General features: G+C 34.6%; 1 protein-coding gene and 2 long non-coding RNA genes across 16 annotated transcripts; 1 reads left to right on the top strand and 2 right to left on the bottom strand.

The window, feature by feature from the left end:
• Nucleotides 1–1057: 1057 nt before the first annotated feature.
• LOC126712230 (uncharacterized) lies at nucleotides 1058–8239 on the bottom strand. 12 transcript variants are annotated; one of them, XR_007651077.1, is made up of 8 exons: nucleotides 7726–8239; nucleotides 7514–7622; nucleotides 6085–7406; nucleotides 5114–5366; nucleotides 4506–4769; nucleotides 2208–4101; nucleotides 1659–2051; nucleotides 1488–1502 (listed from the first exon to the last, which is right to left on the bottom strand). It is a non-coding gene; the product is annotated as an uncharacterized LOC126712230 (long non-coding RNA). The 12 variants fall into 12 exon arrangements; XR_007651078.1 differs by having other exon boundaries at nucleotides 1815–2051; nucleotides 7726–8238; XR_007651082.1 differs by having other exon boundaries at nucleotides 1971–2051; nucleotides 7726–8238.
• A 6955-nt stretch (nucleotides 8240–15194) lies between these two features.
• LOC126712228 (uncharacterized) lies at nucleotides 15195–20899 on the top strand. Its single transcript, XM_050411479.1, has 5 exons — nucleotides 15195–15527; nucleotides 16907–16968; nucleotides 17057–19420; nucleotides 19556–19664; nucleotides 20161–20899. Exons 1-5 carry the CDS (start codon nucleotides 15419–15421, stop codon nucleotides 20769–20771), a joined length of 3255 nt encoding a protein of 1084 aa, XP_050267436.1. The 5' UTR covers nucleotides 15195–15418; the 3' UTR covers nucleotides 20772–20899.
• Nucleotides 20900–21419: 520 nt separating this feature from the next.
• LOC126712229 (uncharacterized) lies at nucleotides 21420–24906 on the bottom strand. 3 transcript variants are annotated; one of them, XR_007651076.1, is made up of 4 exons: nucleotides 24738–24906; nucleotides 22245–22436; nucleotides 21884–22063; nucleotides 21420–21774 (listed from the first exon to the last, which is right to left on the bottom strand). It is a non-coding gene; the product is annotated as an uncharacterized LOC126712229 (long non-coding RNA). The 3 variants fall into 3 exon arrangements; XR_007651075.1 differs by having other exon boundaries at nucleotides 22313–22436; XR_007651074.1 differs by having other exon boundaries at nucleotides 21884–21973; nucleotides 22313–22436.
• Nucleotides 24907–26250: the final 1344 nt, after the last annotated feature.

The following is a 26250-nucleotide window of genomic DNA, read 5'->3' as shown; positions in this document are numbered from 1 at the left end:
TCTTGAAATATATAAAACTAACTTAATGGAATTTTCTTATATACATGAAATATAAGAAATCATATTAAAGACATTTGTTAATTATAAATTATACATATATAGTGTGTGTTATTTTGTGAATTTTTACTATATACATATATATATATATATATATATATACACACACATAGTTTGACACTTTTGGAAAAAAGTAAAATAAAATAAAAATTATAACTGTGTCACTCTTTTGAGCATTTGTATTTGGTCGTGTAAAAATCATTGTCCATTTTAAGTTTAACGTATGAACCTATTTTTTCTATTTTACATACTTATTTTTCAAAACATCACACATCATATTATCTATATTATACTACACTTCATTAAAATATTCTTAATTATTTATCTTTCTTCACACATAACAACAACAATCCACTTTTTTTTTTTTTTTTTTTTCATTCTCAAGATACATAAAAATAAATAAATAAATACAAAATTAATAGTGTTAAAGTGTAATTTACACAGTTATTGTAATAATAATATATTTTTACACAACTTTGTATAATTTGATCTCTAAGTGGGTGAATTTTGGACTTGGTTGATTATAATGTGAATTTTTTTTTTTTTTATTATTACTACACGAGCACTCTTTAAAGTAGTTTAATGTTTTCTCTTTATCTTTTGTTTTATTTTTTTTTAGCCTTTTGTTTATTTTAGTGACTGTTTGGATAAAAACGCGTGTGGTTTGTGCTTTTCCTGTGTACTTTTCAATGGGTCTTATGCATTGTTCACGGAATTTATGAATACTTTATTAAAAAAAAAACTTTAAAATTGGGTCCCACGATATTATTCACATATTTAAAAATTATTTTGTTATGATGTTTTCAATTTTCAGTAATAAACAGTATTCAAACAAACACTTAATGGTGAGTAAAATAATCATATTAATTTCTTTTCGTTGAACAATAATCAGGAAACTACAAGCTAATTAATGAGGACGCGAGGTACTTTTTCACCTCAAGGGACCGGAAGTACCCGAATGGATCTCGACCAAATCGATCCGCTGGTGATGGATCTTGGAAACCAACTGGCATACCTATAAGAATCGGACAATTCGATGAATATACAGGATGGAGAAGATCACTAGATTACTATGAAGGCCCACAAAAAGGTGAAAAGTCAAAGAGAACCAAATGGAAAATGATTGAATATATTGTAAAAATTGAAGCAAATGCTCTGCCAAACAATACAAGTGTTGGAAATGGAATGCAGGTACGGATTTAATGACTTTGTCTGCTTAATTGCCGCAATTTTTTTTTTTTTCCTTTTATTTATCTATTTATTTATTTATTTTAAATATATGTTCTTTTGGCAGTTGGACAAGTGGGTTCTATGTAAGGTTTATGAAAAGGTTACAGGCAAGAAGGATGAGGATGACAACAATACGCAGAACACCCAATCTGATCAAAGAAACTCATCAACATCTCCCTCTGTAAGCAATCATGATTCTTCACCTAGAATTATACCTAATTCATTAGATGTGCATGGAAATCATCTTCAAGCTACTATCTCAACAACATTGAACCATACACATGCTTATTATGAGCCTCCTTTGAGATCCACATGTAATTTTTCCAATCAATCTAATTACAACATGATTGATTCTTCGCCCAGAGTTGTACCCAATTCATTAGATGTGCATGGAAATCATCTTCAAGCTACTACCTCAACAACATTGAACCATACACATGCTTATTATGAGCCTCCTTTGGGATCCACATGCAATTTCTTCAATCAATCTAATTACAACATGATTGATTCTTCGCCCAGAGTTGTACCCAATTCATTAGATGTGCATGGAAATCATTTTCAAGCTACTATCTCAACAACATTGAACCATACACATGCTTATTATGAGCCTCCTTTGGGATCTACATGTAATTTCTCCAATCAATCTAATTACAACATGATTGATTCTTCGCCCAGAGTTGTACCCAATTCATTAGATGTGCATGGAAATCATCTTCAAGCTACTACCTCAACAACATTGAACCATACACATGCTTATTATGAGCCTCCTTTGGGATCCACATGCAATTTCTCCAATCAATCTAATTACAACATGATTGATTCTTCGCCCAGAGTTGTACCCAATTCATTAGATGTGCATGAAAATCATCTTCAAGCTACTATCTCAACAACATTGAACCATACACATGCTTATTATGAACCTCTTTTGGGATCCACATGTAATTTCTCCAATCAATCTAATTACAACATGATTGATTTTTCGCCCAGAGTTGTACCCAATTCATTAGATGTGCACAAAAATCATCTTGAAGCTACTACCTCAACAACATTGAATCATGCACATGTTTATTATGAGCCTCTCCAAACTCAACATTTTAACTCTTTTTGGGGACCCACCAATAATTTCCCCAATCAATCTCCAGTTAATTACAACATGAAAATGACAACTCTGAATCATACTGCAATGTCAAGTTCTTCTAAGCAGCCTACTCATGTTAGGGAGGATGACCCGCGGTTAGAAGTGCATGAAATTAACACTCTTGGAAGTGTGCAAGAGCAACAAGATGATTTGTCTAAGATGACTCCAATGGCCACCAGTTCTCATAAGCTGCCTACTCATGCTAGGGAGTATGAGCCGCTGCTGCCTGAAGTGCGTGAAGACGGCACTTTTGGTAGTAAGCAAAAGCAACAAGATTATTTGCCTGAGACAGGTGACATAATCAACGATCGGGTCCTTTCCGATTCCGATTTTGACACGATTAATCTTGACTCCAGTGATTGGCTCTTTTCCGATTCCGATTTTGACATGATTGACTTTGACTTCAGTGACATATTAGATGAAGATAATCACAAGCCAAACACCTAAATTTAGGAACACCCTTATATTACCTAAAAGTAGTTCAGGTGGTGTTTTTTAATCAGTGTCTTTCTTTTATTTTTTGAGTAACTTAAGTAATGATGTTCGTTTTCAACCGATCTTTGGAATAATTTATTTTTTATTTTTTTTATTTTATTTTATTATTATTGCATTTGATAGTTGATTTCCCTTGATATTTACAATTTTTAACACATACTTTAGCATTCGGTTAATTGTCGTTTAATTGAGTTCGACTGTTGGTGTTTATTTCAACTGATCTTTGGAGTACTTATTTGTTTATTTATTATTTTATTTGCTAGTTGATATCATTGATATCTACAGTTTTTTAAACACAAATACTTTAGCATTAGTTTATTTGTGAAAATCTCAAACGTTTAAGCTTAGTTGTGTACATTCCCTAGTGTAATTGTTGCCTGGTCATCTGTATGCAAACGAGGCAACCTTGTCCACTTGTTTTTACCAATTTTGGAAACAACACTATAAGTGTGGATGCTTTATAAATCTCTCAATTACAGTGTGATTGAAATACAACTGAAAACTGAATTATTAACCAAGCAAAATATTTATGTTTTCCAGTTGTGAGCTAAATAAGGGCAAAAGATTGTGCACCAATGCACCAATCTAACACCATGAGATGTGCCTAGAAAATATTCATGTCAAGCATGCATTAAGAACTACAAATTAAATTGTATCACGCACTGTTTAAACTAATTAATTGGAAAATAAACTCCTAAATATTGAGCACAACTCCTAAATATTTAAATCCTATTTTTTTTCTTCTCAAGAGCTGAAATAAACCCTTGCTCAACAGTAGTTCCTCATGGCTTTCCCCACTTGAAGATATTTTAAGTGTTATTACTAATGTCTCCACCACAAATGCATCTAGGGCGAAAATTAAGTACAAATCCTCAAATGCAGTAAATTAAGTTACTAGTTAAATTTACACACATCTCCATTGATTAATACAACATAAACACTGTAATATTTTCTAAAGAAAATTCGGATGTTTAAATTTAATTGGAGAATTTACACTTAGAAAGTGTATTTAAATTTGTCCAAATATCCAACTCTAAAATAGAGGATCCAGGCGGACTTGAACCACCAACCTCCCAAACACATAGTTTGAGCGCTCTCACCAGTTTGAGCTTATAGATCCATGTACAGGTAGAACCCAATAACAACACAATCACACTGCAATAAGCTTTGCCAAATGCAACCTAGAAAAAGAAATATCAACAAAACTACCATCAATTGACTGCCATACACAAAATATAAAGAAAGCATATCAACAATAGTAATTGCAGCCTATCTCAAAAGGGTAAAAAATTGAAAAAAACAAGCTTCCATCTACAACGCATTGTCAGGGTTTATATAGGATATTATTCACATATACAATATATATGTTAATAGCATCACAGACCTTTACAGTTCATAGTCCCCCACAACAGTTTCCTAGGAGAGCAATGTCATCAAAAATAACTTCCCCAATTGCAACACAACAAGATTATCAAGCAAATGTCTCAGGCCAACCATAACTTTCCCATTTGAATAAGATTTTAAGAGTTAGGGCTAATGTAAGATATAACAAAACTAAAGATGGAGATTCACATGAATAACTGACCTTATGAAATGAAATAGAAACCACAAAGGGATATCACTGAATCATGGATTGCATTTTGCCTTGAGTTTCTGACTTGAATTGGGCATTGCATTTTACCAAGACGAATAACCAACCTTGTATAAATAAGGTATTGGGAGTTCGATGTACGATTTTAAATCAACAAAGTCCAGTAGACGCAATCCTTGAGGTCTCACACTAAAGTCTTCAGTATCAGTCTCAATAAATCTTCAAATCCTAGGTGGAACATGGAATTACAATACCGACCTGATGATGATCAACATTTACAAAATTTATGCCCGACTGGAGAAAAATTCTCCAAATCATAATCGTCAAAAACGAAGTATGGACCCTTAAAATTATAGCAATGGCAGTCATATAAGTAAGAACATATAAATTTATTAAATGAAAGCTCACTATTCACCCCAAAATGCACAACAAGAAGATATCAACTTTATCAAACTAATAATCTTATTAAAACCGCACCAAAAAATCTGTCAACAAAATCAACAATAACAACAACCCAAAATATGATGGGTAGAGAGACATTTACTTTTTAACATTCAAGCAATGACAAATAAAGTACCATATTACAGGAAGCTAGAAAATACCGGCAAAAGTGTCGAGCTAAATGACATGACATTGGAATAACAAACGGTTATCTTTATCCTGGTTCGTGTACTAGAGCAACTTTGAAAAGGCAATTCTGGAAGCTAAAGCAATTTGTTTCACAACAAAGAAACGCCTTCAGGAATTTCAAAGAGAAAATCTACATCAACAAAGACTTCAGCCCCAACACAAGTACAAAGAGGCACTCCACAGCAGAACTGACCAGAATACAAGCTGTCTCAAGAGATATACTCCCTGCATCCAGTGTAATGATACGATAATTAGAAAACAGAAACAGATGTCCGCCAAGCTCTACCACAAAACAAAAAAGCCTTCACTGCCCAGCAGCAACCAGAGATATCACAAAATGGAAAACAGAAACAGATGAACAAAAATAACACTAGGAAAAACAAAAGGAGTGCCCTAAAATCAAATGGTGGCACTCAACACAATCAAAACCATTGAAAGGACAAGAAGTTTATACATAATCGAAATAATTTTTTATTGGTAAACTACACATGCACCCAATAGGGCTTGAACAGTTGAACTCCCAAACTCACCCTCCATCCCATTTTTATGGGGGAGAAAAAAGTCCTATAGCTCGTCATTATGGGGCGAAGAAACATATTTAATGCAATTAAGCAAAAAGAAAAGTGCAAACAAGATAGGCACAAATGAATTCACCAATTCTGCCACTGCTAATAATCACTGAAACGACTAATAAGTCAAAAAAGAAAAAGAAAAAAAAAAGATAATCATAGAAGACAATCATCCAGTTGAAGTTTGCAAGACAATGACTGATCAAAATACATCAAAGCCACAAAAAAAAGCTATGAAAGTTGAAAATTCTTTAAGACAAGTAGAATAAGTGCAGCACAGGACACATCATAATAATCCATTCGCAAATGAAGGAATAAAATTTTAAAGATTTTGCTAAAAAAGCATTAACATGCATCACTTGTCTTGAAATTACCTTCACTGTTATAGCTAGCATAACACGTCCGGGCAAGTTAGGAGTCAAAGCAGCAGATTTCTGCAAGTCATAGAATTGATCAACCATACACATGAAGAATCCACAACTAGGCCCAGAACTTGAACAGCAGTGATTCTGGTTAAGCAACTTGAGAGCACGCCACTTTATACGGTTACATTATGTAATACAAAGCTTTACACCCCACAATTGATAAACAGATACAGAAGTTGAGTACAAACTGTACTGAACACTCGAATCCTAAATGAGGAACATATAAAGCATTAAGTCCAAACACGACTTGTAAAATACTAAATGACCAGCGCACAAAGGCATTGAATAATTCTAGTCCAAAATATGATTCCTCCCCATTCATATGCAATTGTAAGTAACCAATTGTAATTGTGTGGTAGAATGAAAGTTATGGGAGTAATAGCTTGTGGCATTGTGCTAACATTTGGTAAATAAAAATGCAAGTACCAACTCATTTGCTTAGTTGCTGATATTATTTATTATATTTCTCTATCCATGCCACCTCCAGTTGGATCCACGATTATAAATAAAAGGAATAGCATATCCTTTTTTTTTTTTTATAATAAAATGATGCACGTTGTGGGGCATATTGTAGTTGAAAATTTATGTGTTCTTTCATGCTGATAATATGCTCAAAATTATTAAGCTTGTTAAATGAATTGTAATTGTATATAAAAATATTTAAAGGGCAATGCTTGCTTAAATAATTGGGCTGTAAATTGTAATAGATTGGAAATTAAATATTGCAAATTTGCAATTACCTTTTGTGTTAACGAACCTTTAGGATGGGCAGCATAAAGAGCAGCTATTCTGGCCACGCTTGTCTGTATATAGGGTAATGTATGCTAGTTTTTTGCGTTTTGACTTTTGAGAGAGAGATTAATTAAAAAAAAAAAAAAAAAAAGAGAAACACGCACGCAAGGGAGGAGCCCGGCCCAAAAGCCCAAAATGGAAAAAAAGGCTGGGCCGTCTCCCCCCAAAACCCAAAAAATAGAAAATTTTATTAAGTGTGGTTTTGACCTGCCATGCAAGCGCACCCGTCATGGCAAAGGTCGATTGATAACAACACATATTATATTATACCTCTCTCGCTTCTCTCCATCAGATTCATTGAATGATTGATTTAATAACACAACATATATGCCAAATTTCTCTCATAAGCTTATTCAAACCAACCAGCCTGTCTATTTTATCTTCACAATCAACGGTCCCCGCAAGTAAATCCTTGTGCGATAATCAAAATCCATCGCCAACGATCTGATCATCGGACACGTCACCATTTCTTGAAAATACTGAAAAGTTTATCAAATTCAAAAACAGTGAGCATAAAGTAATCCAAGAAAACCAGATCGAGATATAAATTATAGAACAGAGGATTTCGATTCTTTTGATTACGAACCTCTGGTGATGAAATATATGTGCTATTCATCGAATTGAATTGGTCCCGAAAGTATAATCCTTGTGTTATAATCAAAGATCCTCAGCCATGTCACCATTTCTTGAAAATACTGAAGGTTTATCAAATTCAAAATAATTGAGCATAAGTAATCAATGAAACTGGGTCAAGAAAAGAATTATAGAATACAGGATTTCGAATCTTTGATTACGTACCTCTGGTCAAGAAATTTATATGCTATTCGCCGAAATTGAATCGCTGAGATTGAGATTCGCAACGGTCGTGACGAACTGAATGGAAAAACAAGAGTTGCGTCGATTCAAGATTCAAAGAAGCAGATCTACCAAACAAAACGTTTGAATATTGGAATCTAAAGCTTAATTGTGGTACCTTCATCCGAACTCTGTGGATCTAAAGCGAATAAGAAACGGCAATCGAAACGTTTGAATAGTGGAATCTGATATTGGAGAACGGTGATCGAAACGGCTAAATGCCATAATCGAAACGTGGAAGAAGAAACGGCCTGGTCTAATAGGGAGGAACAGATCCAAGAGAAACGTTTCTTATGTGAGAGAGAGAATAATAGAGGGAATGAAAGATGGGGCGGGTGAGGAGAGAAGGAAAGTTTATATAGTGGAATCTTTGGTTTATCGGACGATTGTGAAAAAATTATAAACGGTTGGATTTGAGAGATGGAAAAGGAGTAGTGATTATAGGGTGCAAGATTAGGGTAAGGCATCGACGGCTCTTATAAGAGGGAGAGAAGGTTCTCGATAAATTTTCGTTGGGGTGAGATATTTTTAGCCCTGACACGTGTTTAAATGCTAGTGGTCCATGTGAGTCACCGACGAAAAAAATCAAGGTATATGGTATATACTATATACAACCTGTTTGGCCACTCGGGTACTTGTATAGGTGTTTATGGGTTAGTCGGATTCGGGTTGAACCTAAATTGAATATGTGAAAATGTAAATTTTTTTTATTTTTTATTTTTATGAATGAAAAAAAAGACTCATACATCTCACTTAAACTTGAATTCTATGGTGTGGTACCATCGAAGTTGATTTGGGCTATCCATGTGACACAACATTTTAAACTAAAGTATTACAACTCGAATCACAACTCTCGAATTCGTAAGGATGATAATTCAAGAAACTCCTACCATTAGGCTACCACCCTTCGATGGTGTCAAAATGTTAATTGAAATCACTTGATAAGTTAATTTTTGAGGTGTGGGAGGGGTTATGGTGGTGGCTTCAACCGATTTAACGTCATGAGAGGATTGTAATTTATAGGTTAAGTTTCAGTCCACTATATTAGACCTGATATGATACGGACACGTGTTTACACGCATCAAGTCATATTCATGGTTTAATAGGAATTAGGGGGATTTAAAAAATGATTATCTCATTGTTTCTATTGGAATTAGATTAGCTCATTTTCACAAAGTGAATGACTAAGTTAATAAAAAATAAACTTTAAGAATTAATTTGACAATTGAAGTAAAATTTAAGGGATTAAATTAATTTATAATTAAAAAAAAAAAATCTTATTAAAGAGCTTGTGAGCCAATTCTATCATCTCGAGCTTCTCCAAATCCTTTGTATTTAGTTGTACCAAGAAACTTCGTTACTTTTGCACTAGTATTTTCTTTACACTTTCTCCTTTTTAATTCTGTTCACTAGGATGCCTTTTCAATCAATTTATTATTTGCCTAAAATAATTCAATAAATATATATTTTTTAAAATCGTTAATATATACTTTTTAATTCATTCATACTGATACATTCACTGCGTCTCCTTCGATAACAATTTTTAACTTATCAATAATTATGTTAAGACTTTTATAGTTTAGTAGTAGTATTGCTTACTATCATTTACAAGGAGAAGCATGATTTGAGTCCCTCCTTTACTCTCTAGTTTATTGCTTACTTAAGATCGTTTCGCAGATATTTTTGTAAGCTTATTCATCGTTTTTTAGTTCATGCACAATTTTTAAAAAATTTATTTTTTTAGGTATGATGTACATTTGCAAAGTAAGAGCATCTCCAATAGATTAGCTAAATCTATTTTTTAGAGAACAAACCCCAAAAATCAACTCCAAAAAATTCTTCAAATGCAAAACTTTTCTAAAATTTTTTTGAAGTTGCTACAATGCTTCTCTAGATATAAAAAACATTGTAGCAACTCCAAATGAATTTTTCTACTTAAAAAAAATCATACAACTCAATAAAAAACAATTTTTTTTCTCTCCTCTCACAACGGCTACAAACACAGGAATCTTTTCTCTCAAACATCTCTAAACTTAAGCATAATCAAAATACAAACTAAAAAATACAATCTTAAAATTAATCAAATCATAACAAAAAAAAAAAAAAAAAAGATAGAGAGCTAGCAATGGTAGAGCAAGCAAGATTTTGCGCCTGCCTATCCTTCAATCAACGATGGAGCAAGCAAGATATCTCTTGCTTGTTCTTTTTTTGTTTCTTATCACATAGAGAGTTAGAGAATGTTCTAGAATCAAGTAGAAAAAGAAAAAGAAAAAGTAGAGAGAGAGAGAGAGAGTGATTTGGAATCAAGTAGAAAAAGTAAAGAAGGGAGCTAGAGTGGGTATACATGTGTGGTGGAGAAAAAACAAGAGAAAAAATAATGTATAGATGAAATTGAAAGGAAAAATAATATAAAGAATAAGAAATGACAATTAAGAAATGCTACCAGAATATTTTCACAATAAATTTTAAGTAACATATTGTTATTAACTAATATTGATGAGTAAAAAAATAATTTAAGTGGTGGGTTTAAATTAAAATTAGTAACAACTTTTCACATAAGATTTTGTTGTGATTCTTGTGAAAGTATTGCGAAAAATGTTATGAATATAACACTTCGAAAAATATAGTTGTTGGGAATGAATATATATGAAGAATAAATGATGATAAAAAAAAATGAATGAATAAATAATATTTAAATGAGATGGAGAAAAGAATAGAGAATCTGTTAGAAAGTGTATTTGAAAAAGTAAGTAACTAAAAATTAAATGTCACTGTTCACTGTTCAAACAGTACAAAAATTTAGATAAGTTGTTGGAGATGCTTTAAGTCATACTACTAATAAATTTTCTTTCACATTTATAATTCATTAATTCATGCTTTTAATAGTTCATGATGCAAGTCATGTGGCAAAACGGGCGGAGCGGGTCGGGTTGGGTCAAACGGGTCGCGGGTCAAAACATGTCATTTTTAAACGGGTCAATTGGGTTGCGGGTCAATCGGGTCATGGGTTAAGTCGGGTCGCGAGTCAGTCAAGTTGACTCGTATTTTTCAAACAATTTTTTTTTTTGCAATCTGTCAGTTGTTTACGAGTTCCTTAACTGTGATTAAATTCTCACTGGTGATATTGTTACCAATTACTACTAAACACTTGACTTGATACTAAAATTTGGTGCAACTCTTATTCCAGCTTTTTAGAAACTAATCTTGGTATAATTTTCGATCTATTTAAAGTAGGAAGAGAAAATGAAAGTGGCAAATAAAGAATGATAAACTATAATGGAATACATAACATATTAAGTAAAAAAGAATAAGTAAATATTTTATAAAAATTACACCTCAATCTCAATCTACTAAACATTGGTAGATGTGGCAAAATGGGCGGGACGGGTCGGGTTCGAATTGGGTTCAAAAAGGGTCACGGGTTAAAATGGGTCATTTTTGAACGAATTAATCGGGTTACGGGTCAAACAGGTCTAACTCGTTTTGTCATGTCATAACCAGCCTGCTCGTTTCACCCGTTTTGCCATGTCATAACCAGCCTGCTCAAAGAGAATTCAGCCTACTAAAATAATAACAGGCAAAACTTAGGTACAGTTCGTTAGGTGCAGTACATTAGGTTCCCTACTTAAAATCTTGACATCTGTCTAGTTTAACAAACCAAGCAAACAGCGTTAAAACTTCTTTTTTTTTTTCCCCCTTCTTCCTTCTTTTTCCTGCACTGCACTTGCAAGAGAACCCACAGCTTCATATTTTAGATCTTTCAAATGGTAGGATCTGTGGCTTCCGCTGAAGAATAAAGAGATGAGCTATGCTTTCTACTCCAAATAAATCCAAATAAAGTAAAAAGCCAAAATTCATTGTGGGAAATCCAAATAAATCCAATAGTCACGGGCTCACTGCAACTAAAACCATATAAAATAATAAAAATAACCATGAAGATAGTGGAGGTACCCCTTTTGAGAGAAGAAAAAGGAAAACAAGGAAATCCATCATCTATAAACTTGTTCTCATCTCAGCCGATCAAAAGCTATGCTTTCTGCTTTCCCATGGTGCTCACCAAAAAGCAAACAAAAAATCTCCAGCAAAAAAATAAAAAAGAAAGGAGAAAATAAAGAAGCCGGCGATTTTTTATCGTCGGAGAAACTATGGAAACCCTTACTTTAACTATTCTAACACTAGATCTAGCCGGAAACCGGCGGTCTGGCAGGAGAAGAAGAGGTACGTCACCACGGTGGAGCCATCGGTCTTGAAAAGGTTGAGCTTTGCGGACAATTTGAGAGTGGCGAAGATCGGTCCAGCGATGGAGAAGGTGACAATTTTGAGAAGAGGCGAATCGTTGGACTCAAAGCTTTCTGCTTTTTTTCCCCTTTCTTCCTTATTTTTTTGCTGAGGCTTTTTTGTTTGCGTTGGATGATGATATCTATTTATTCTTCAGCAGAAGGCACTGATCCTACAATGCCAAGATCTGAAGCCATGGGTTCTCTTGCAGTTGCAGTATAGGGAAAAGAAGGAAGATGGGAAAAAAAAAAATTAAGTTTTAACGCCGTTTGTGTGGATCGTTAAACTGGACAGATGTCAAAATTTTAAATAGGGAACCTAATGTACTGCACCTAAGTAACTGTACCTAAGTTTTGCCCAATAATAACTAGCCATACTCACTAGATGCGGACTCAAATTTATCGAGCTCTATTTGTAAACATTTTCATTATGTATGAGTTAATTGCTTGCAGGCTGTCCTTTCTGCTAAGCACAATTCCCCAATTCCCTATAAATTATGTTGAGTCTGCCCTATCACTTGCAAAAACTGAATAAATAGTTTTTAATTTTAAATTAAATTTAAAAGAATTAAAATCAGGATTTTTAACTGAAAAAGACGAAGGATGACATAAAGATATTTAGTAAATATTATTGGAACTTTTTTTTTTAAGAGGAAAAAAAAAAAAAAGAATAGAAATGTTAACCGCTACCTTAAAGGCATTAATTTAGGAGTTATTTTTAGAAACGTTTTATTAGAATAATGATAAAACAATAATGTTGTTAATAATTTATATATTTTTCGTGAAAATAGCGTCAAAACTTTCTTATTATAGTTTAATGTTTATTAACAATTGTTCCAAGAACGTCTGTTAAGATGACCAAAAAAAATTAATTATTTTTATATTTTCAATAATAATAATGTCAAAATCTTTTAAAAATAATTTATTAATGATTGTTATAAAGGTACCTGTTAACTAACAACACATCTGAAGAGCCGTGTCCCATGGCTCACTCTGGGAAGCACACTGATAATGATATGATGAACTACATTAATCTGTGCGTAATTAAAAGGTTCAAAATCATCAATTTTAACATAGGATTGATGAATGATTGATACATCTTAGAAAGATTTGTGCTGACTCTTGTGTACATGATACGATGAGCTACACTAGAGTATCGATGCGTAATCAATTACTTAGCTAATTTTTTTATTTGCATTAATTAACCGTAAATTAAATAATAAATATATCTATATAATGAACACGGTACCATGTCAACTTTCCAACTTCCCTGATCAGCTTTGTGAAAAGCTTGATGCCATCTTCGTGATTCGTGAGGAGATTGTGGTGGAAGCTATGAAAAGTGAAAACTATAAGGGAAGTTTGGGAACTATTCGGTCTTTGGGACTCTATTTGCTAGCCTGAAAAACATGGTGGACTTAAGTTAAAAAGATTCGAGGACCTTAACAAGGCGGTGCTGGCGAAAATTGTGTTGACATCCAAAAGAGACAGTTTGTGTATAGAGGTTGAAAGTTAAGGCTAAAAAAAGGCCAAATGGGTGTGGAGAGTGAGAGAGAATCAAAGACACTAGTGGTGCTGGCAAATCTGCTTATGTCACATGGTCAAGGTTTTTTTAATAATTTGATAGTTTGAAAGAGGGTATTTGAACATTGGGTGACTTGGTTGAAAATTCTATAAAGTATCCGTTGAATTATAAGCCTCTTGACATCACATAATCTGAGTTATGATGAAAAGAAACTAAATAATCTGTTTGACAAGGAAACCTGTGAATCCATCAAATGAATCCTAATTACCTTTGTTGTGCAGGCCTGATAAGCTGATTTGGGTTGGCAATAACAAAGGCCGGTTTCCTGTGAAATGAAGCCAACATACTGAAGCAACCTATGTATGAGATTAGATCAAAGTGGAAAGGCATTGTGGGGGCAAATTTTGGAAATTAAAAATGCAAGAAAGTCATAAAATGCACTTGAGGAGAGTTTTCTTTGTGTGCTTCAATTGCGTTGGATTGTTTATAGATATAGATAATAGAAGCTAAGAAGCCAAGTTACCATCAGCAATTGTCAGGTCTCACTGAACGACATCCACACATGGTGGTTAAAATGTTTGAGAGTGCTATGGTAGCTTGGAAGTGTCAGATAGTTGAAACATGCATAAGGATCAACCAGGCTTGTAACTTGGAAGTTGTAGAAGCGTTGGGGATTTGTTGGGTAGTCAATTTGGCCAAGCAAACAAGGGGTTCAAGAAGTAGTTATTGAAGCTGAATTAAGGAGATGCAAGTGTACATGGATTTATTAATCAAGCACATGCAATGTCCATGCTGGGAGTTATCTCCAATATTAATAGACGATGTTAAGGAATTGTCGGGTTACTTTTTACTTTAGGAAGCTGTAGTTTTAAATTGGGTAAGTAGAGAAGCAAATGTAGCGGTTCATGAATCATGAAAGTGAGCCTTCAGAAATTCATGTATTGGTTGTGCCTTGTCATGGGCTTTCCCAGCAAGGCTGATCAAGTCCCAATGGAAGATGGTTATGTTTTGGTGATCATTCAATGCATTTGTAGTTTAGGAAAGAAGGTAGCTCTTCAATTAGCTATATCTTGGTACTAAGATTTAGAGAGAAAAGTTCCTATAGATTGGTAATTACATTTGATTCGTTTAGGTAAAAGAAATTGTCTCTCTCTCTCTCTCACGGAGAGTCCACATCGCTCGTAAGATGATTCCCTGACACACAGTTTCGAAGACACTCCATCGACTCTATAAGACTGCAGATGGCAGCTACATCAAGTGTGGCATGTGTACAAAGATTACAGCACCAGGTAAATGGGTACACCATGCTCAAATGTCATTTTGCCATATATCTACCATTCCCTCACCTTCCTTGTGTCATCATGAAATATGTCGTGAAGCACAAAATGTGAAGACCCTTTCAAGGATATGTAGCAATAGTGAAAAAAAAAAAAAAAAAAAAAAAAAAAAAAAAAAAAAAAAAAAAAAAAAGGAAGAAAGTTCCTCGTGAAGAAGCTTGAAATAGAAGACGTTTGAAACCTCTAGCATTGCTTGGATTAGAATAAAAGCTAGCACACACAAACGTCAGAAAGAGGGTGTGAGATCTAACGTTCACGTCAACCATTGAGGATAAATTTTCAAAACTCAATTAGATTGCTTTGGACTGGACTTCCCACCTCACCCAACTCTGAAAGAACCCCACCAACTAGAAAAGAAACATTACATTCCTCAAGAAACATAACATTCCTTCCTCTCTTGCCTGTAAAAGAAATATAGCCCATATACAATGTAAAGACATTCTGCCATTTTCTTTCCACCAGAGCTCAAGATTGAGACACCCTCTTGCAAGCACAACATGGCGAAGAGATCGGATTTTGCGCAGAAGCTGTTGGATGATCTCCGGTTACGTAAGGAACGAGTAGCAGCGTCTAAAAGCTCAAACCGTTCAAACTCAATGGCTTTAGGTAAGTATCTATCGAGTATTTGCATTGGAATCATATAATCATTAATTGTGTGAAGTCATTAGGCATTTAAATTGTTACACACAAGCAAAGAGCATGAAACAAGACCTTCAAGGTACAAAATTAACAATTGCTTCTGCATGCATAGTCATCTCCAAGAAAGAATGACTTCTAACTAATTTTTGCTGTTGGGCCATTTGAGTTGCTTCAAATTGAAGCATGGTTCAGACTTTATGCTGAACTATTTTACTGAGTTAGGATTCTAATTCAATAAGCTCAAGCAACACCAAAGAAGTCTGGAAGTATCATTTGGAAGCTGAAAAACAATATTAGGTAGGAGAAAGAATCAAAGAACTTTGTCACGTGTCTTTCTTGAAAAGAAAAAGGGGTTCATATGTGAAACAGTGAAAGCACTATCAAGTTGCTTAGCAAAAGAATATTAAAAAATAATAATAAAGAAGAAGAAAACACTGAACTTAACTTGTTTCCTAAAAAACTTATACATCAGACCATGAAAGATCATCTACTGGTGATAATTCAATTTAAAATAAAATAAATAAATAAAAATTAAAGATAGAAATATTTCGATATACAGCGGGGTCAGCCATTTCCCATTGAGTACCACTAAGTTAACCATGTACTTCCTAAGCCAAAAAAAAAAAAAAGAGAGAGAGTTAACAATGCTATTAAATTCATCTATCTTCCGTGATTTTACATTTGTTCAATTACAGAGGGATTTTGACAAAACCAGATGCAAACTATACTCACAAATATCAAAGGCAAACTGAATTGATTTACTAACTGCCATTAGGTAGTTTACACTTGACACTGCTAGGCTGTTCATTCAATATACATAGCTCATGACCATAATATGAAAACTTCTCGAGCCCTGCCATCCAGTTTCTCATGTCATTGCACTCCCAGACCAATAAATTAATATGTAAAATAGGAAAATTTTAAAAGCAAAAGGAAAATAGTGGAGATATATTTGTCTAAGAAAAGGAAATGAGAGAGAAAATGGGGGTGGCGGGCCGCCGCGCAGGGGGTGGGTGTGATTTTTTTCTCTTCCTTGAACTGACTTCAGTGTAAAGGTATACTTGAGTGCACATAGAGTGCACATATACACTACAGAGATGTTAAAGTTTCAATGGGCAAGAGGAAATACGACGGATAATCCAACATAAAAAAAAACAAGAGTGGCTTTCTACTATTAATATCCCCAATTGCTCATAGTGAGCAACACAATGCTGTTTAGAGTTCAAAAACTGTAAAAGTGATCAAGGACTAGATGAGATAAACATACTAACCAATATAACCTTGAGTTAACAACCAGTTAAGAGATATAATTACATCCTGTATTGCTCTATCTTGTGTATGTACAGATGCTTATGCTTACTCAAAGCAAACTCATAAGGGATCCAGGAACATAAAATCCCATGAACCTGTAAGCTACCTAACTTTGTTGCAATCTTTTTTAATAGTTGAAGCAGATGGCAGGAACTTACTTGAGTCAATTGCTTAATTTCCTGCAGATTGGTTCCAGAACTACAAATGTACAGAATAGGTCTAGTAAAAGCAGTAGACCATCCATCATTGAAGAAGCTTCAAGACAGGTTGTTCCTTATGCAGGTGGTCGGAACTCACAACAAATAGGAAATCTATCCATGGCTCTGGCTTTTGCCATTGAAAATGGAGGAAAGCTAATAAGAACAGATTCCTCTGGCAATAATTCAATGTTGGGTTTCCTGCACCAAATTGGCAGGAAATCCATGGACTTTGGCAAGATGGAGAGAAGCAGAACAGATAGGCAGATGTCTTCAAGTAATCCCTTCCCCGCTCTCTCTCACCTCCATATTAATGAAATATCAAAAGGGGCACAGAAGCTAAACCAGATTCTGAGAGCATGCTCAAATGGCCTTAACTTTGATGGATATTCAATAGAAATTGGGAAGGAACTGTTAAAAGGGGCCATGGATTTGGAAGAGTCTCTGCGGATGCTTGTAAACTTGCAAGAGGCATCAGACTACATGGTCAGCCCACAGAGGAAAAATCGGATTGTATTACTAGAGGATGATGAAGACAACGAAGAAAATACAGTCCCAATGCCCGAGCAGAAGCAACTTGCCCTACCAAGGTTTTCCTTTGACAAGCCCTCAAGACGTTCTCATAATATCCAACAAGTTGAAAGGAATGATCTCAAGCAAAGGCTGACAGCTCTGACTTACCGTGCAGAAGCTACTAAATACAACCATGAAAACCAAGCACTAATTAGTTCAAAATCAGTTTCCCACAAGCAATCATCTAGCTATGGCCCCAATATCAAGACTCCTGCTGCATTCTCAGAACAGAAGAATCACTCTAGTTCATCTCAATCCAAACCAGAAAAGGGGAGGATTTCAAATGTTATTGCAAAACTAATGGGACTGGATGACGTTCCACAAAAAGTAGATACAAAGTCCACCAGACAGAAAGATTCGACTCCCAAACAAAAAATAGAAGGGATGCCCTCACAGCATATGGCACAGGGAAGCACCAAGAATGCTGTACTGAAGACTAAAGAAACCATGAATTATGAACGCCCCAAAAGGCAAAAAGTGATAGAAGCTAAAAGCAATCATGTCATTCAGGATGCTGCATTTGCGCTGCAAGCAGGGAAAAGCCTGCATACACGTAGTGCCAGTTTTGAGGCAGTTATTAATAATGGAAAACCACCTCGAAAGGATTTGGAAGAAATTCATTTAGGGACAAGCTCAGAGAAGGCCACCACCAAAATTGAAAAGCAGCAAAGCAATATAGCCCAGTTATATCAGAATACTGGTAGTCAAAAGTATATTCAGGACAAAGAAAGAAAACATGATGATACAAAGCACAGGGAACAGAGCAGCACAGGAATGGGCAACACCATGGAATTAATTTCAAGGGAAAAACCACACCAGATGGATGCACAGGCAAATAAAAGATCAGAAGCTACAGTGATTCTGCAAGGAAAAACAGGGTACAAAGACAGCACTCTTCAAACAGAAAAGAGATATGCAAACATGCTTCTGCCAAACAATCAAGAAAAGACTCAGAACCTTCGATTACAACAACCATATATTCTCCAGAAACCTGAGCAACAGGAACAGAAGAATCAGGGAAAAGAGTGGGAGCAGCAGAGTGGAAAACAGAAGTTCCAGATGAGTAAACAAAGAGGAAGTGAAATGACAATTAAGAGTTCATCAAAACCCCTGCATGAAACAATAAATATGCAAAAGAAGCATCCGCGTATGAACCAAGCTGCACTAAGTAAGAAAAGTTCTTCAGAAGCTACTGATGCAACACAATCAGAAGGATTTCCAAATGGAAGAAACCATGAAGATTTATTCATGGGCAAAAGTTCTACTGATTTAACCTTCCACATGAAAGCTTTAGTGAATAGGAGCTCAGATCAAAATTGTTCTCCGCAAGCCCCAGAATCTGAACCAGGAAGAGAAAAAGCTCGTATTCCATCCGTTATGGAGGAGAAAGCTGTTCATCTACCAGCCATGCATAAGACAAAAAATACAAGAGCACGTAAAAGTGAGACCCCTCGAAAGATTGATGAAGTAGTAACCAGAAGAAATGGAACACTGCAGAACTTTGCAAGGCCATTAAAACATCAGAGCTCCAATTTGCAGGATGTGAAACCAAAAAGGAATGACAAATTCAGTGGTTACAAAGGAGCAGAACAAGTAAGAGGCAACAGGTCTAAAGAAGCAGTATCACACATCGTCAAATCCAACAAATCAGTGTCAAGCATCCATCCATTGAATGTAGCACAACTAACAAAAGAAGAAGAACAGGCTTCTCCTTTGTACAGTCCTCCAGGTGACAGATTCCAAAGCCTAAAAGAACCAATTGTGCCTCCCCCTGATGGTGTAAGTGTTGTTCTTTATTTTTGCATAAACCACAAATCTATATATCATTCAAATTACAACGTACTTCTTTGTCCACAAAACTTGTTATCTTTGAAATTTGGTAGGGAGCTTACATAAACTTTGAACATCATGCAGAGTCAAAACATGGTCTCAACAATTAGTAATGATCAGCAACATCAAGCACCTATTTTTGATGGAGATGAAGAACTCAAGGCTAGCAAATTTACATCAAATGTACTTACTGGTAAGTACAACCTAATATTTGCAATTTAAGTATACACCTTCCAAAAGTAGAAAATTTTACTCTCCCTTACTACCAAAAAGCAGAGCAAGAATTAGCACCAAGTTGGTCACCCCTAACCATGTCAATGGCTTATTGTTCATTCTCTGGTACAACGTTTACTACATGTAATTCAAATAAATCTTTTCCCTCTCAAACCAACATAAATCATTATGCCTCCACTTTGTCAAACCCCACTCCCCCACAAAACAAGAATAAAAAAAAAGGGAGGGGGGAAGAGAACCACCATTTTCATTGCATTAGTACATTAAGCCTACAAAAGTATTATAATTTTCAAGCCATGCACAACATGCCAACTTTCAAAATCATCATATATCCTTATTCCATCAACAATTATGGCAATCGGCAACACAAAATTACATATATACTATGAAGATGGCAACTAATACATGAATAAATAATGAATTTTGTATTTAAATTTCAATGTTAAATGTTGCAGGAACCACTGAAGACAGCACAGACATCTCTTACCCCTCACAACTGGAACACCAGAAAATTCCCAAATTAGGAATGCAAGAGCCATTAACTGAAAGTGAAAACTGCCTAAAGCAGATACTGATAACAAGTGAACTATTCCTCAACACTGCAGAGGCCCTTTTCAAACTAAATATTCCTTTCAACATTCTTCACGCCAGCAGTTACAATTGTCAAGATGAAGAAAGCAAGCTCATATTAGACTGCGGTTACGAAGTGATGAAACGGAAAGGTAGAAGGCAAGAGTTCATCGTTCATCCTTGCATGAAGATATCAATCCATTCCACAAAGGTGACATCATTGGACAAATTGGTTAAGCAGTTGAATAAAGACTTTGAGACATTGAAATTGTACGGAAGGAATGGGAATCCTAAATGTGATGTTGAAGACTACCTGCCTAAAATGCTAGAGATTGATGTCTACCATATTGCTCCTGACGTGAATTGTATGTGGGACTTGGGTTGGAACGACATGATGTTTGCATTGCTTGAAAAAGACGATGTCATAAGGGATGTGGAAAGGCACGTGCTTAATGGACTCGTTGACGAGATCACCAGGGATCTTTTACAAGTTTGATTGAAAAGAAAGAGATTTTTTTAATGGTTTTAAGTTTTCTATCAAAACAGAATTTCATGTTACTTTATGTGGTTTTGTATATTGTAACTTAATAATGTAATGCTCATTTGCAGGTTTGCAATTCTTAAGCTGAAGTGTAATGCACAATTCAAATTTTCAAAAACTAAGTGGAAATTTCATCAACAAGGTGAAATTGAATCTCTAAATGATTTTCTATGAAGTATAACAATATAGAGTAGCGTAATCTAATTCAGAGTGCAGATTTAACAGGTCAGAGGAAGAAAGAAACGATTAATGGATAAGGAAAACATACAAGTTGAGTAATATTTATGCCATTTCATTGTAAGATATGCATACCTGGTCAAGATCTAGGGCTTCGGGCAACTGAAACAAATTATGCTGTAAATTGACTTATAGAAACTCAGCAGCAATCATAGTGCTAAAGAACAGTGAGACGGTTGACTAGTACTAATGCAATACTTTAAAGAAAGGAAGGAGAAAAATCAAAACCTATTAAAAAGAATTCAGTAAAAATAACACACACATACACACAATTCTGGCCCAAGAAACAAAACCTCCAATCAGCGGGTCAAGTGAGTCGACTGAATTTACAGAATGATTGTTTTGTAAACTAAAAAGTCAGTAAGAAGCATCAAGCATAGCACTCAAAATTTTCATTCTTTTATGCACATGGAGGGTCTTGGGGTGTGCACAATTAAACAGATCTTACATTTGCAATGCAGAATCTGAACCAAAAAGAAGTAAGAAACAAAGAAATCAAAGAAAATGCCAAATGTATCGTCCTCCTGACCTTTCAAAATTTTCAAATCCAGAAAATTACAAATTTATCACCTCATATGTCTTGCAATGATTTTTATACATCTATCATATCTTTTCCAGGGGGCCATTCTTTCTAAAACCCACACTGCACTTTCCTAATAACCCATCCTTTGGACGTAATGTATAGCTGTTTCAAAATTTATTCTCACCAATTACTATTTACCTGCAAGAAACATAAACAAAAATAGAACACGATATGCTTAGCCAAATAATAATAATAAATAAATAAACAACCTAAACTGAAAGAGATTTGCTAATAGAGCAGGGTATACCTCAATTTTTAACTATGAATGCCCATATCCTTTCCCATAAACTATTTGGGGCACCCGGTGAAGAAATCTGTCCTTCCACAAGCATTTCAACTGAAGGTCCCATGTCATGGACAAATTTGACAAACACACAGTCGATAGTAAGTTCATCAAGGCAATCACTTCATTCCATTGCAATGGCAGCTGAAGGCCAATGCAATATGCTTTAGTGTTAAAAAAAGAAAAAAGTCCCCTCACCAATAAGCCAAAGTGCATATTATGTTACTTTTTTTGCTGTTGAACTTTTGCACTTTAAAGAGAAATTTATGGATACTACTGTATGAAGTCCAGAAACAGAAAGTGACAAATAAAAGTGACATGCTACCTGAATAATTGGAAACATGCCTCCTAAAGATAATTTGGAATTTCAGAATTACTGTAGGAAATGCTTACAGTCTGATCTGGGTGTTCCTGACCATCAACAGAGAAGAGGATTTTCAATGCAGTGCCCAGACCAAGGACCTGAAGCTTTCCCCACATACAACACTTCTTGCATCCTACACAATCCATCAATCCACTGCAATGTCAATGAAAATTGTTATATCATTTCCAAAGTCATGAGCCAGTCAAATTAGCAGTACAGCAATCAAAGTGAAAGTGGAAATATATGGAGTGAAACTTGTTCTGCAGTTTCTCCATCTTTGAGAGTAATATTTAAAACCAAGGGCAGTAACATCATGATACCAGACAAGGATTTGAACACCATCCTAAACAAACAATAATCACTACGTAGTGCATTTGGTTTGGTGGAAAGAGGGAAGGGGAAAATGAGTGAGAACAATGGAAGGAAAAGGTATTTCCATTATCTAGTTGTAAGGAGGAAAGGGAGAATATTTGGGCAGATGCAATGTCCTTCATGCCCACATACTTGTCATTTACATCAGCACTTGAACAATTTATCATTTTAAAGATGATTCTCTTAACTGGTATCAAGAGCAATAAGCTCATACACATATTCAAACGAACATTACCAAAAAAAAGAAAAATAAAAATTGAATTGTGCAAGAACGTTATGATGCGAGCAATTATCAGTTTCATCATCAATTGTCCAGGGAGTGTCTGTTACTGTCCAGCCTCTGAAAGCTTTACTATCTATTGCACAATCCACAACTGCCTGTAGCTTTCCTTCTTGACAGATAGGATCATCTGTTGAGAGGCCATAATGGGGCCTCTTAAATGATTCTGGGAACTCACTTTCTGCACAGTCACAAACACTGCAATCCCGCAGACGGCACATACCATCATCTGGCCAGGAAGGGCTGTAGTTCATTGTATAGTTACACTATTCAAATTTACACCTCAAGAAAGACCTAAGTTTGTTACATTGCATTGACAATATTGCATATATAATCAATCATATAGATTAATATTTGGTATATGAGGACTGGCAAACTTCTAATGTCTGAAAGAGATCCATGCCTTGTTTCTTATGCTAATTCGTTTTGCACCACCAATATTTATCTTAATGTTGTAGTAAAAGTAAATTTCAATTATTAAAATAATCAAAAATTGTGCCAAGCGTTTAAAAGAAAGAAAAAATTATATACTTTCAAAAATTTATTCAATAGATAGTAGTTCTCATGTAATCAGTCTACTTCTTGCCAATACATTGATTAAACAACTAGCAAACCTTGAAATACTGGAAGAATGGGGTTTTAACAAGCTCTTAGAGCGATGGATGCAACGTAACACTTCCTCATTAAGACAGTCCACAGTCTCGTGATTACAACAACAATCCTCCACAATCCCAGTATATTGCACAAATTTTAAAATCCGAAAACCCATTTAACAATCAAAGATCATACAGAGTAAAATTCAAATCAAATCCAAGTCTAATTCCCCATCTCAACACCTAGCAGCACCCCAAAAATTTAGAAAAAAAAAACTATGAAAAAAGGTTAATAACAAAAACCAAATGATATGACAAAACTAGTTCAACATAAATGCATACAGTGATTAGACCCATAAATGAAAAACTGCTTCCATTTCCCTCAAACTAAACACAACATAAACCATAACCATCACAGTTTTCCACTCCTTCCTATGTATTTCCCTTCGTTTTCTCAGTAATAGCACTGTAAACGAGCCAAGTCAAATCGAGTATTAAAAGTTCAGACTTTTTTTTTTTTTTTTTGATAAATAACATAAGAACTTTTTATTAAAGAATAGCCAACCCAAGTACACCGGAAATGTACTACAGTGGCAGAAATTATTAACCCAGATTACAATGATCAAGAAGAACACAAATTAAAAGTTCAGGCTTATTCATTCAATTTTATTTTGAATACAAACCAAACTCGAGCTCTTCATCAAACAAGATTACATGTTCAAGTTTGGTTCAATTTCTTGTCGAACAAACTCAAGTTTGTTCACAACCTACTTGATTAACTTTTTTTCCCATATATATATATATATATAGTAAAACCATAACTAAAATTTTTCACCCCTTCACAAATTTATGAATTTTTACTAATAATGAACTATTTATATTATCAATAAACTACAAATAATAATTTGATATCATACCAACCTATATACAAACTTATACCATCTAATTTCAAATCCATATAGGTACATTTTTAAACAAGTATGATATTATATGTAGTTAAAATTAAGTCTCATGTTCACAAACTTGTTTACGAAGCTTGACTCATTTAACAGTCGAACCTAAACTTAGGCTTGATTTTGGCTTGTTCGCTGAACAAACAAACATAACAAGCTCTTTTACAAGTGCTTTTCTCAGTAGCCAAACAGGGAAAAAATAATGAAACTCGAAAAAAAGAACGCACAAACACACAGAAAAATAAGGAGAATTTACCTTGGCACAATGACAAGATGTGGTAGTTTTCGAATACACAGCCACAGCAATAAAGACGGCGATGAGAGCTGCAAACACCGCCCAACTCCACTGCTTTCCACGGCCCTCAAATTCTCAAAATTCCAGCCCTCTGTTTGTTTCTCAATGGGCCATAATGACCGTGTGGGCCCAAAGAAACATCAACCCACCTCTATTTTATTGGGCCATAAGGCCTCCAAGTTCGGCCTTCATATAGTTTTGAAAAGCCCAGTCCTGTTTGTTCGCATTGAAAATATATAGACTAATTGTAATTTATACCTCCTTTTAAGTTTGTAGGTAATTTTAATTTTGCTCTTTAAAGTTTCAAAATGTTGATCCGCTCCCCTAACGATAAGTATTGTTTGGATTTTCATCCTTTTGTCAATGCATTGTGCCTAGCTTCCAATTAATTGTCAGATTAAGACTCCAACAACTCCCTCTATATTTGTTTTTGTTTTTGTTTTTGTTTTGTTTTGATTTTACACCCTCTATATTTGTATTTGTTTTGATTTTGCACCTTATGTTTGGGATTTCTTTTATTTTGCTTTGTTTTAATTAAATTTGAACTTAACCAATTGCTAGGTCAGTGCTCTAATGGAAGGAAGCATATTATAATTTTGAAACTTTAGAAGTGTAATTTGCAATTTAACATATCGGTTTTTTATTTTTATTTTAAGAGAACATATTGGTGTTAATTTTGTTTTTACATGGGAGATGAATAGGGTTCAAACAAAGTACATTAAAAATGGTAGCGGAGTTAGAAATTTTTCTTTGGGGAGGCCAAGTTAAATATTAAAAAAATTTAAATAATGAAGCAAATTTTTGTATGTTGTCTATGTTTAAAGAACCATGAGATGTTAGTGAAACTATAAAACTTTTGGCAATTTAGAATTGATTTTAAACTAGATTTTTTTAGTAATATCTTTATGTGCAATTAGGCAAATTAAACCAAATAACTAAAGTGTAAAATTGTCTCTATAAAATAATCTTGATCAAATATAATTATATAATATATAACAATAACTTAATTTAATTTTTGAAATCATTCTTAACAAATACAAACATCAAATAAAACTACACGTCAGATACTATTGTAAAATTTAGAGATAAAATATAAATGGTAGATTATTTGAAGATGCTAGCTGTATACCACTTGTTTATTTTACACATAATGAGCATAATAAATTATATTAATGAATTACAAAGATCATCTAGTGAACTACGTGTCATGTATACAACAGTAAAATCATAAATAATCAAACACACCTCTTAAACTAACCACAGTAACACAATACAGACCAAGAGAGAGATACCACTGTGGCACACTAGTTTGGAGGGAGTTAGTCGCTGGTCGTCAAGTTCGGCTACAGCTCATCCAGTGAGTCAAGGTGGCAAAATGGTGACGTGTGGAGGCAAAGGGCCGAGGCGATGCAATGTGGAGACCTATGGTGGTTAGGGGTGGCAATTCGTATTCACGTATCGGGTTCGTGTCATG

Source organism: Quercus robur, chromosome 2 (genome assembly GCF_932294415.1).
Source record: "Quercus robur chromosome 2, dhQueRobu3.1, whole genome shotgun sequence".
NCBI lineage: Eukaryota > Viridiplantae > Streptophyta > Magnoliopsida > Fagales > Fagaceae > Quercus > Quercus robur.
Note: the sequence above shows the minus strand (reverse complement) of the source record. Positions and strands in the feature narration are given on the sequence as shown.

Excerpts from the sequence above, each read along its gene's own strand:
- LOC126712228 (XM_050411479.1), top strand. The coding sequence starts at position 15,419 with ATGGCGAAGAGATCGGATTTTGCGCAGAAGCTGTTGGATGATCTCCGG. Across the intron at positions 15,528-16,906 it reads TTCAAACTCAATGGCTTTAG|ATGCTTATGCTTACTCAAAG; the intron begins GTAAGTATCTAT and ends GTGTATGTACAG. Across the intron at positions 19,421-19,555 it reads TTGTGCCTCCCCCTGATGGT|AGTCAAAACATGGTCTCAAC; the intron begins GTAAGTGTTGTT and ends AACATCATGCAG.